This window comes from Primulina huaijiensis, chromosome 12 (assembly GCF_012295235.1).
Source record: "Primulina huaijiensis isolate GDHJ02 chromosome 12, ASM1229523v2, whole genome shotgun sequence".
Lineage (NCBI taxonomy): Eukaryota > Viridiplantae > Streptophyta > Magnoliopsida > Lamiales > Gesneriaceae > Primulina > Primulina huaijiensis.
Genome location: NC_133317.1, coordinates 19144174 through 19156329, shown reverse-complemented (window position 1 = coordinate 19156329; position 12156 = coordinate 19144174). Strand labels below are relative to the sequence as shown.

The 12156-nt window shown below is 34.9% G+C and overlaps 1 protein-coding gene and 1 long non-coding RNA gene across 2 annotated transcripts; one reads left to right on the top strand and one right to left on the bottom strand.

Annotated features, from left to right (window-relative positions):
• The first annotated feature begins 2115 nt into the window (after positions 1-2115).
• LOC140989710 (uncharacterized) lies at positions 2116-3394 on the top strand. Its single transcript, XR_012177554.1, has 3 exons — positions 2116-2252; positions 2345-2431; positions 3178-3394. It is a non-coding gene; the product is annotated as an uncharacterized lncRNA (long non-coding RNA).
• Positions 2940-10663, bottom strand: LOC140989709 (histone-lysine N-methyltransferase ATX4-like). Its single transcript, XM_073459050.1, has 23 exons — positions 9026-10663; positions 8824-8879; positions 8514-8727; positions 8208-8330; positions 8040-8108; positions 7865-7933; positions 7670-7758; positions 7471-7566; positions 7231-7366; positions 6923-7028; positions 6709-6808; positions 6234-6358; positions 5936-6081; positions 5587-5691; positions 5269-5333; positions 4984-5191; positions 4743-4826; positions 4550-4606; positions 4374-4463; positions 3752-3838; positions 3528-3602; positions 3332-3432; positions 2940-3246 (listed from the first exon to the last, which is right to left on the bottom strand). Exons 1-23 carry the CDS (start codon positions 9923-9925, stop codon positions 3156-3158), a joined length of 3192 nt encoding a protein of 1063 aa, XP_073315151.1. The 5' UTR covers positions 9926-10663; the 3' UTR covers positions 2940-3155.
• Positions 10664-12156: the final 1493 nt, after the last annotated feature.

Sequence of the window (12156 nt, the reverse complement as noted above, 5' to 3'; positions counted from 1 at the left end):
GCGGCTCCTGAGTTTTCTTAGAACCCTAGGTTTTATTTTGCTCTCAAAAATCTGAAATGAGATGGAATGAAATATGTGTGTGTGTGTTAACGTGTAGGTGTGTGCGTAGAAGTGTATGCGCGTGAGTTTTTAATAATTAGGGGATAAATTGTGCTTAATTAATAATTAGCAAACAATTAAAAATGCTAACCCACTTTTAACTTAATAAAATCCCTTAATTTAAAATGAAATGCACACTTGCTAAACTTTAAAAGTTTTAAAATCCTAAAGTCACTAAATAATTGAGTTAGGCTTTAAAATGCTAAAAAAAACTAAATAAATCATTAAAAATGTCTCAATCCTAACTTAAAATAAAATACCACATTTTAAAATCGCCAAAATCTTCGACGGTCTCTTTTCCTCGATCCTGCATCGAATAATCGCCTGAAACATGAAACTCGAGAAAATATTTTAACGTGCATCACAAAACATAAATAATTTAAATAATGGAAAGAAATAAATCATGCTTTGCTAAAATCATTTTAAACTTGAATAAATAATTTAACAATTAAATAATTCATGGGTTTTACGTGTACTAATTTTGGGCTCTACAAACACCGACAAGAAAAACTTTTAGAAGAGCTCACGCCAAAGTTAAATGGAAGTTTTAAATATTGTAATAGTTGTATATGTGGAGCAAGATGTCACAATTCGACCAAATGTCTAGAAAACAATAGAAAGGGAATAAAGTGCTTCGAATCAACTTTGGATATCAAATAAGCGGTTTATTGTCAAGATCTGATTCAAATATATCAGTTTGAGGATATCCTCTTGACAAAATTATATATTAAGTAGAAGAAGTTTTGAGTCAATAAGAGTAAGATGGAAAGATATAATCATAATCCGACTGAAAGACGGAGTGTTTCGACACGAAAATACATGAAGATTTGTTTGATTTCTTTATCCACACAACTTTATCTCATAACATGCTCAAAAAGATTATGAGAGAAAATATTAGCTCACATAGATGTCAACAATTGACTACAAGACATGTAAAGAAGTTCTTAAGAAATCTGGTCTAAGAAACAAAAAACATCATCTAAACAATAATGTTACCATAAGAAAAATGAAAATCCAATGGAAATTACGGGAAACCATATGGATATGCAATTAATTCTTTTTGAAGAAATAAAAAAAGAAACAAAAACTCAAACCAGAAGTAGAATGAACCATGTTCTGGATTCATATTGAAGCAATACATATCATGTTAAAACCTAGAATAGATTCACTCATTGATATTTCTATATGTGATAAATGAACATTGAAGATTCGATACTGGAAAGTATTTTAGGGAATCTATTTGCAAGAAAAATTGTATGAGTAATTTACCCAAAATTTGTTTACAACCTAGCAAATCAATATTTCAGCCGGCCTTGACTTTGCGTAAAAAATTCAAAGAAAAAATGTTGATGAAAGAAGATAATACAACATATTTTAATACAAATCATATTTCATATGTTTTTTTTTCTAATACGCATCATTTAGAATTGTCTATTATAAATGATTTTACTGAAATACCTTAAATATTTGGAATAGGGAGTGTGAGGTTGCAGCCTACAATTGAGAGTGTGTTAGGAGTTTCAATCAAACAATAGATAAGTAATACAATTAAATATTCATTGTTAAAGCATTTTATGTATTATTCAACTACCAAAATATTGTGTACCAAATAAATGCTTACTATTAATACTAATTAAGAAATATATCAGAGATTATCCGTCATCTATTAAACTATTAATACTAATTAAGAAATGCTTACTCTTGTAAATACTATCAAGAAAAAGTTTTAAAGTGAATTCAATGTTTCTTTATCTAAACAAAATATAGTAATAATTCTTTTAATAAATATATATAATCAAACGTTTATAATTTTATCAAAAATTATAACCGATAGCAGCACAACTTTAATCTTATAAATTACATTATAGCACACATATCACGTGTCAATATATAGTACCATATCGAAATATATGTTATTTTGGAAAATATTTTTCCTTTTTTTTTTTTTACAATAATCAATTCAATATAAATCATTAAATAATATAATTTATGAATCACCAATCACACATTAAAAAAAAAAAGAATTATCAGATTCCTCAGTAAATTGGTACCAGTATGTATATCATGAGGAAAATGAGCTCTGCAATTGTAAAAGAGCAGCAAAACGACCTTCTCCATCTCTGTTGCTAAAACACCAAAAAATACTTTTTCTGGTACGATTTATTTCATTTTCTGTCATTAATTATTTATTTATTTATTTATTTTGGATAGATCTAAGTTGTGGGTTATATACGCAATTATTTAGGTGATGATAGATGCGTGAAGCCCAAAAAATTCGAAAGAGGCGGCGGCGGCTGGAATTCACGGCTACCGGCGTACTAAGAACATACAGGTGAGATGAAAGCCTTTTATCATAACACTAATCAATGCTACAATTGTGAATTTGCTCATTTCCTGCTCCAGTTCGTGTGCAAGAATATTATTTTAAACCAATAATATTTGAATTTTTGGGGTGTTAAAATGCAAAATTCTAAAGATAATATTTTTCGATTCTAATGTAGCTTTACGATTATTTTGTTTTTTCCACGGAGAAATCCTGGTTTGATACTACAGATTTCTGTACTATTATGTGTAATATGATTATGCAAAACAATTTAATCGAATCTTTTTTTTTTAAGAAAAATTTACATCTGTCCATTGGTCACTTTTACGAATTTAATTCACTGATTATTATTTCAATAATAAAAATAAAAAAATTTTTATAGTTTTTTCACTTGTCAAGCAGTTGCCTGCGAACATTTTTCTTAAAAATCAATTCATTGAATTGGTGTGAAGCATATGCGGCGGCGTATTTGAGTGACATTATAGAAAAAGAATAAGAAGCACGACTTTGAATCAAGAAAGGAATGCTTTGAAAGAATGCGATTTTGAACTCAAATTGTATGCTAGAACTAACTAGTGTTGCCTATTATTTAACTATTATAAATATTCTACATTAAAAAAAATTTAAATTTTCCTACGAATCAAGAAAAAATAAATAACAAAGTTATCTTAGGTCTGCTGGCAGAGAAGGAAAATGGTTAGGATCCCTTTCAATTATAATACTATGTTGTAACCTAATTCATGAACTTTCGGCAGCTTGAAGCTTTACACATGCAAGGGACTTTAAACTCGTCGGGTTCGTCGGGGTCGAACAAATAGTCGTACCTGTCACAATGACCAAGAAATACGTAAGATGGTGAATTATAGTAATTAGAATGTGCTGTTGCCTCCTAGAGAAAGAAAGATGTACGTCAATTCGTCACCAGCAGGCACGTCTGCCTTGGCGATAAGTACAATCCGGCTTTCATCATCACCTACACTCATGATCCTCGCATAGCAATTAGGCATACACTGTAAGAAATGGCAGTGGTGTCAACTAGAATCAACTCAAACAACAAGTCAAGAAAAGGGACGGATAGATGGGTGAAATCTTGGGAGGGACTTACCGAATGGTTGATCAACCGAGCGATATTTCCCGTGTCAGTGGCATCAACTACTACTTCTTCACTAATTTTGAATAACTGGCGCAAAAATAAACGAATTTTAACTTGACAATGTTGGTTTGAAGAAATGAGTTGGGTGGGAAAGAAAACAGCGGTAGAACCAGTAAGGAGTATAGAGGATGACTATTGAATATCAATTTTTTATCAGTAAATTTTCCAAAACTCACGTAGCAGTCTTTGCCCTCTGCTCGATAGAGGGCTTCCCTAAGATCTGCGACGCTGCGCCGGACCTGTTCACCGCGATATTCCACAACCTGGACATAGAAGCACAAAATTTTATATAAAAAATACATATGCAGAACAATTTGGAAATCTAAAGAAGGAATGGCTTCAAAAGTTGGAAGAATTCAAGGAAAATGATGTTTTTAGATCATTTGCCAAGCTATAACTCTACGATAATATCAGTCAACTGAATTAGTTTTGCATGCATCCCATCACTGAAGGCAAGAGCCTTTGACCAAATGTTTGCAGTTCTAATCCAACAGCAACTGTAATGGTCATGTTTCTATCCCTTCTAAATTTATTGTGAAATACATTTTAATAACTATGCTTGCCACAAAAGAAACAGATTTCTAGTTTTATACCATTTAATATGGTTAGTATACGTTCCACATTTACCATTTGAGAAACATGTGAGAAAGTAGGACAGTAACCAAACACCTAGTTATTAAACATGACGCAAGTATTAAGAATCACAATAAAGAGATGAAATCTATGTGATTAACCCCAACTTTGGGATCTATTCGGTGTTCGCTAGTTATAGATCATATAAGAAGTCAGCAAAGATACCATTTCTCCTTCAAGGATATTTCTTCGCGCAAAGAGGCCCCATCCATGGATTTCAGATCTACCAAAGCATACTCTATCATTTTCTGTTCTCTGGAGTTATAGATGAACATTTCAAAACGTTAACATAAGCTCCAACAGCAACAACCACAAAACTCTAAAAACTATATAATACCAACCTGTAAATGGTGAAGCCGTTCTCTGAAGGTAGAAAAGGTCTTTGGCTTCTCTTTTTTCTGTCCCAGATAAGAAAGGGGACAGGGATTAATTTTCAGTTTTTCCATTCTCTTTCATCAGTAAATTTTCCTATTCTAGTTTCACTCTGACTAGATGAAGCACAAATCAAAAAGAAACAAAAAACAATATATTTACTCGGTTAATATTCAAGCTCAATATTGCACTTATAGAATGACGATGAGCTCCCATGATTCGATGGACAACTGCCTCCTTCCTCGCCTGATAATAGAAAAGAAATGGTAAAACGTTAAGAAGCTGCTACTTCAAAATCTCGAGTTACCATAAAAAATATTGGCTAAAATCTTTTACTTTTAAATTTTCTTTTGAGCTCGAGTTTGTATTAATATGTAACGAACTAATATTTCATTGCATATACCTTTTTGCAAGTTCTTTTGAATACACGGCATCTTGCTGCGGATAATGGGTCGACCTCTTCATTCTCAACTGAAGTGGATTCCTCAACTTTCAATCGGCTAGTTGAGAATAGCCTCGATCCTGTTAGCCTTTTGTTATGGAGCAGGCTTTTAGTCGAGAAAGTCCCCTTTGGAGTCTCCACAATTAGAACCGTGTCTGGATTTGGAGCCCTGCACAAATGACACCTCTTGTGAGACCCCATACGCAATTAACAATTTAAACACCAATTTAATATAGAGAGCAATACCGATGATAGGCGCAATACGAAACCATTTTTGTCACTTGTTTCCCATTCTTTTCCAGAGAATGCAACTACATTTTTCACCACATATTAGATGAAATGCTATGTCAGCACATACTTAGCATAGTTATGTATATATAAAAACACAGAAGTCGTGAATCCATGTTAACCAGCAACTTGATAACTCGAAAATAACCAATCATAAATCAGATCAGATCATGAATATTAGAATCTAAAGCATTGAAATATATATGTCTCCGTAGCATATACAAACTATTTCAGATCATTACGCAAAAAAAAATATAGTTAATTAAGTCATCTCACCTCCATGCGAAACCCTGCCCTTGATGCACACATTGCATGATAATACGTGGAACACTTGCAACATTGTGTGCAGGAACCATGAATTTGCTTGCAAACTACACAAATCTGAAATGTAAAAAATCAGAGGAAACCGCATGTTTCGGTCAAAAATTTCTTCCAGATGTATCTCAACATGTGGAGCCCATAAGCACTCAATCAAGTACATGAATTGAACAATTAATGACACCATTTTCTAAAGGATTAAGGCCAGTCTCCATAAAAGAAATACAGCAAACTAGAATAATCAAACATATAACCAATCATGAAGTGTATAAAAGTAAACCAAGTCGTGAATGAGAATAAAAAGTACCTTCACAAAAGAGCTTGAAGGAATTCTCAAGATTCCAAGTGCAGGCTCCATCTTTTCGTCGCTTGCAAAGGAGACTTCTGGTTGAAACCAAGCACAAGTAACATGAACCCATAATGGGGCAACATCTGTAGGCTTCAGGGCACCCCCTGAATTCCCAAACAAATATCAACGCCAAGGACAATGTCATACACATGTCGCATGTAAAAATTTATGAGTCCATAATTTCGATACGACAATGGTAAATAGTCAGTTTATCATATTAAAAAGGTTATGGTGCTAGAACTATCTAGATGCATGCCTTTAACAGGACAGAGGCAACACTCCCGCTCAATATCAGGTGTCTCGCAGGCCCGACAGACCCATGAAGTAAAATCACGAACATTTCTCGCTCCATAACATTCTTGATGAACAGCTATCTGACACCTGAAACAACAAAGAAGCATCATATAATTTTTCTTTAAACAAATTTGGTAGTGCATTTCGTAAGTTGGCATATCAGTCCAATTAGTCCAACACCTATGCTATCTCAAATAACATAAGAGGGAATGGAAGATTTTCTAAAGTAAAATCAGTCAAGGAGACGTGAACTCCCAAGGTTGCAAAAGAACAAATAAACATCCCAGTCACACAATACTACCAGAAACCATACACGAGGATTGCGAACATATATCATTGGATGGTAACAAATGCAATTTAAGTTCTTCATATAAGCACTAAATTTTCAGAACTTATCTTCAAAAAACGACGGTTAAGAAGCCCAAATTTGACCATACCTGATGCATATAATTATCTTGTTGTAATCCCAATCTTCGACCCAACGACATACTGCACATCTCTCTGTTGTCCAGTTTGCAGGAACAGGTTCATAATTTTCTGTCCAATCAAAGAACTGCAAAGTTAATCCCTCAATTCATGCTACAGCCAAATGTATAGGTGATAGAATGAAGCAACTCATCAAATTTTATAAGTCAGGGATAGGACGAGAACCTTGTAAGAAATTAAGCAACTTCTGTCTCCGTACTTTAATAGAAGGACGCTTGAGGGGTTTGGCAGGTACAAGATTTCGCTCATGATACTCTGCCATCTGTAACATCTGTCAGGACAAAAAAAATATGTTCTTGATTAAAATTAATCATAAGCAATAATAAATTGTGAAAAAGGCAAGTAATCATCCAAGTAAAACAACCATGATCAGTAAACAATGGATACTCAGAGAAGAAAACGCAAGTACTCATTGACACATGCAAATTGAAATAAACACGATATCAAAATATAAAGCCGCTTCAGGAACAAACCCATTGTTCGAGAGGTATCAAGGAACCTTTCACCCTGACACTAGACTTCCAGTTTTTGGTTTTAGAACCCGTGTGCCTTTCCCATTCATTAAGTTGCAGCTTCTCTATTCCACAATAGCCGCACTTGCAGACAACTCTGTAACATTAAGAAAGATAGCATTGTCGCTACTGGTACATGAAACGCCTCTAAGGAGATGAAATTTCGAGGGCCGTGTAAATAAAAAGGCGACCGAGACTTACAAATGAAGGCTAGGAAAATATATTCCCTCCACACCTGAGCAAACAACAGCAACCTTGCTAGGTAAAATGGAGTTCGAGTTGCTCTTTTTGTTATAGCTGCGTCAAGAATTATATATTTATCAGCTATCTGGAAGCACAAATAAATTTTCGAAAATTACATATTTGAAAACTTTTTAGCTGAATGTGTACCAGCACTTACCTATGCTTAACCTGTAAAATTTCTGAATCGGATAGCTCAAAACTAAACCGAGCTTTGCATTCAGGGCAGTAATAATCAGTTCCCAGATCCTAGAGCCACGGTAAATAAAAGAGATCACAAAAACAAAACATCAATTTCTATAAATAAATCAGCAGTCATATGGGATAGAATAAGTAAACATGCTTGAAAGAATACCTTGAAATTGTTTTTTGGAAATTTGTCACATTCTGCATGGACCCAAGCTTTACAGCCATTACACCGCACCTTAATCATATCATAAAAAGAAATGTTAAGAGAATACAACAATCACATATTCAGAGGAAATAGTTAGAAAATAACAGTATTAACGAAATCATAAAAATTGTCCCACCCAAGTTCCATTGTCTGTTTGATTCCAAATCTTCTTGCATATGCCACAATAGTGCTTTCTTTTTTTCAACTGAAACAAGAGTAAGTAGTCATTAATACAGACAAGGTACATGGTGGAATATTTTTGAGGAAGACTTTATTTACATTCAACACAAAGAAAACGACAAACCTTGGCACAGGAAATACACAATCGATTGGTCACAACAGCTGAATCCTTTGATTTCCTTGAGTTCGGAATGATGCTCATGCCACAGGCTTCACAAGATTTCGTTTCTCTCTTCATAAATGGATCCTGGTAAACAAAATAAAAATTGAACTTCTTTCATACAAGAGGGCATTTAATTGTTTTAACTATGTTGGTTTCCATAGAAAATCAGATACATAAATATTAGCGGTCAAGAAAACTTTCCAATAAGTATAAAGAATCTTAATGCTCCAACGAGAACAATATCGAGTAAGCAACAGTGGTGCTTACCCGTTTTGCCAAGTTGCAACCTTGATTATGATTAGTATCTGACGTCTCACAGACTCCTCCAGTAACAGATCGAAGATAATCTGTGTTGCCAGAAGCTGCATTTAGTTCGATCGTCAACATCTCATTGAAGCCATTTTCAGCCAGAAATGCCTCCTCTATGGCAGACCGAAGATTACCCGGATTTCTATCATTCAAATCAGTCTGCCCCTGAAACCTAAATCAACAAATTCACAGTGATATCGACAAACATCAAAGACACAGGCAGTAATGAAAATTAAAAGAAAGAATAAATGAGACAACTACTAAGCACCTGTCTACATAATCGACAAATGGAAATATCATCCCAGGTTTAATCCAAGCATATTCCTGCACATAAAAGATTAGATTAGATTCATAATATTCATAATTGCAATCCCGTTTATTGTACACCAACTTGATAGAACAAAGAATAGATTACTCCAACAGAAACATAACGCTAGGTATTAAAGGATAAAAAGTAAAATATAGTTTACCCGTTGTGTCCCATTCCCTGAATAACCAAAAAACATCACACAAACTGCACCAGCAACTCGAAAATTCAAAACTTGTTGGGGAACTTGTGAGAAGAGATTAAGAACAATAGCTGGCCAAGAAGGGCTCTTCTTCCCGGATATTGCCCACACTATGTCACCCTCTTCAAAATCCTCGAAACAGTAAGATCTATCGATGCCATATAATTCCATCAACTCCTCCAACTCCTCCTCGTCCTCCAACCCCTCGTGCATCGAGGTCATCGAACTCCTTGAGCTTGAATACTTCCTAAAATTATAACTCCTCAATCCATCAGACCTCAGCTCTTCTATCTCATTCTCTGACAAAGGTGAAAACTTGCGGCATTGGTTGGCAATCTTATCCTCTTTCCGCTTCTTATTAACCGCAGCATGGCCACGGATTTTCGGGGTCTTGAGGATGAATTTATTATCCTTCTCTTTAATTGGTAAATATTCAGAGTCCCCAGCAGAATCTTTCGCCTCATACTTACCGTTGCTTTTCTCTTTCTTCCAGTTAGCAAGAACTGAATCATTAAATCGAGACGGCAGTACCTGAACCCTCCCACGAGAAGTTCTCACCAGCGGCGGCCGCGGATTTTCCTGCGATTTCGGAGCCTCAGCACACCATGATATTTCCGTCGCTCCTCCGCAGTCGTCGGCAGCGGAGGAGGACGATGAAGACAGAATTTTATGCAAACCGTAACCATTAAACGGGATTATTCCGGCGGCAACGTCGCCGAGCAGACGCATAGAATAATAACCATTGGCAAGTTTGCGTTTCTTCCGATTGGCCGAAGATTCATCGTCGTCACCCGCCAAGTCTCCGACCCGGTATCGTTTCAATCTCGGCATTACTGTTTTCAAGCTCTTCTTTATTATCATCCTACTCGGAAACTCCTAAATTCCCCTAATCACGCAATCCAAAACCCTAATCTTGTTCACACACTCCCCGGCAACGCAAGAAAACTCCACACTCAGTCAAAACCCATTAAAATTATTCATCTCAATTAGGTAAAATCGATTGAAATAAACAAAAATCAAGGAATTTAATCGTTCCCACGAAAAAAAATAATCAACCCTTTCCCTTGAAGTTCGACTAGAGACAAAAAAATAGGGGATCTCTGTTTCAACACACAGACTCTCTCTCTTTCTAACTGCTCTGCGTATCGATGAGAGAGATAAATACACAGTAATACAAATTTATATTATATTCGGCATTTAGATACGGAGTGCGTATGTATATATATATATATATGTGCGTGTGAATCAATACAGATTGGTATACATTATTTTATTAAATCAAGAAAAAAATTTGGATGCCGCAAGTTTCCTAAATAACATTGGTCGTGTATGTATGGACTGAGGAGGAGATTTGGGAAGAGAAGTTTCGGCGTAACGAATGTGAATGCAAGAGTGGAGATTCTAACTTGCGCCGTGCGTTTTGAGCGCCCCTGAAGAACCAAAATTGAGATTTGTAGGCATGGTGGGCTACCTCCTATGGACATGGCTCGTTTTCTGAATTTGGGTTTCCTTAAATATTTCTACTTTTTTTTTGTTTGCAGAGGTCGAATGAAAAGAAGAGTGGGTTCGAAGAAACTAGTTGCAAACAAGTGTTATGGATAATTGGATATATATATAGTTTCTTCGAACCATATATTTAAAAAATTATGATGATGAATTCATTCTCGAATTTTTATTTTTTTTTTTTGGTGGGTTGGGGGTTGAGGATTTGGTCACTTGAGAGTTGAGATTTTAGTATAAGATTGTGGGGCTACGTAGATTCTTGAAATTATTATTAATGTAAAATTTAAGTTCAATCAAATTTCGCCCTCACGATTTTGGTTTCGATTCATAGGGAGGAGGGTGAAATTTGCCATGAAATGGATGAAATGAGATTCAGAATGGATGAAATGAGAAATTTGAAGAGGGGAATTTACCTTTTGTTAATTTCTTGGTGATGGAACGAGATTCGGTCGGGATCTTTGAAGGCAACAATTTCAATATGTCGGTGTAGGTGACAAATTNGAAGAAGACTGTACATGTGTAATGAATCGTGGTGTGACAATTTCTGTAAATTTGGGAAATAAGTTTTAGATTGTTGAAATCAATGAATTCGAAGTCAAAGGGTGAGACCACCCGGATATAAAATCGACCATGTGCGTTTGTTCAGATTCATTTTGATAGAAGAAAATCATATAAAAAATGATATGATTTTATAATATATATTTTGCTAAATTTATTTATTAATGAATCAGAGAAGGAGAGTAGAATCGTACCTCTTCGAATTTTGGTGGAGCAAGAAAATTGTGGTGTCTTGTCTCTCGGTCTACGCATGGATCTTTTAGTGGCAAAAGTTGAAGATAATTTTGATGCAATTTGTTGGCATAGGTGTCTGAATCTCATGGCTGACGGAGAACCCGTCTCCCCCTTCCCCGCCACCGTGGTGGTGGAGGAGAAGAATGGAGTGGCGGTGGAACCACCGCGCTCACTTTAATTTGTGGTGGTTTTGGTGAAGCAATCAGACGATTTCGTGTTTGGGTCCGATTTTGTTCCTTTGTTATTTCTTGGTTTTTTGTTGGCTATTCTTTTCTTTTGATAATGTGAATGAATGGAGTTTCGTTTCTAAAGAAGGTCATAGGTGAGAATTAATTAATGGCTAATTTCGCTATTTTGTGACGAAAACTGTGGAAAAAAGGTTTAATAAATAAATGGTATTATTATTTATATCATATCAACCTTTATTAAGAGAAAATATATGGGCACGAAATTATGACGAATGAATAATTTCGGGATTTTCAGATGGGTTTTTGTCTTGGTGGCTCACCCTTCTGCCGCAGTGTGAGGTGTTGTGGAAGCCAAGCCTCGAAAAATTGTATTTCTACTAGTAAAAGTTATGTTTATTTTATTCTAGAAATGATAGTGTTTTAATTTTTTTAACGAAATATATATTTATATTATAAATTTTTAATAATAATAGTGATACAGTAAAAATCTTGAAAATTGAGAAAGCTAAAAGACAAGAAGTTTTGTCCAGAATCTACAAGGGGAGTTACCAGGTGTCGGTTTAGGTAAATATTTTAAGGCATAAATTGAGAACCATATGTAAATTATCC

Excerpts from the sequence above, each read along its gene's own strand:
- LOC140989709 (XM_073459050.1), bottom strand. The coding sequence starts at position 9,925 with ATGATAATAAAGAAGAGCTTGAAAACAGTAATGCCGAGATTGAAACGA. Across the intron at positions 8,109-8,207 it reads TGTGTATTTCCTGTGCCAAG|TTGAAAAAAAGAAAGCACTA; the intron begins GTTTGTCGTTTT and ends CTCTTGTTTCAG. Across the intron at positions 6,082-6,233 it reads TTGCCTCTGTCCTGTTAAAG|GGGGTGCCCTGAAGCCTACA; the intron begins GCATGCATCTAG and ends TTGGGAATTCAG.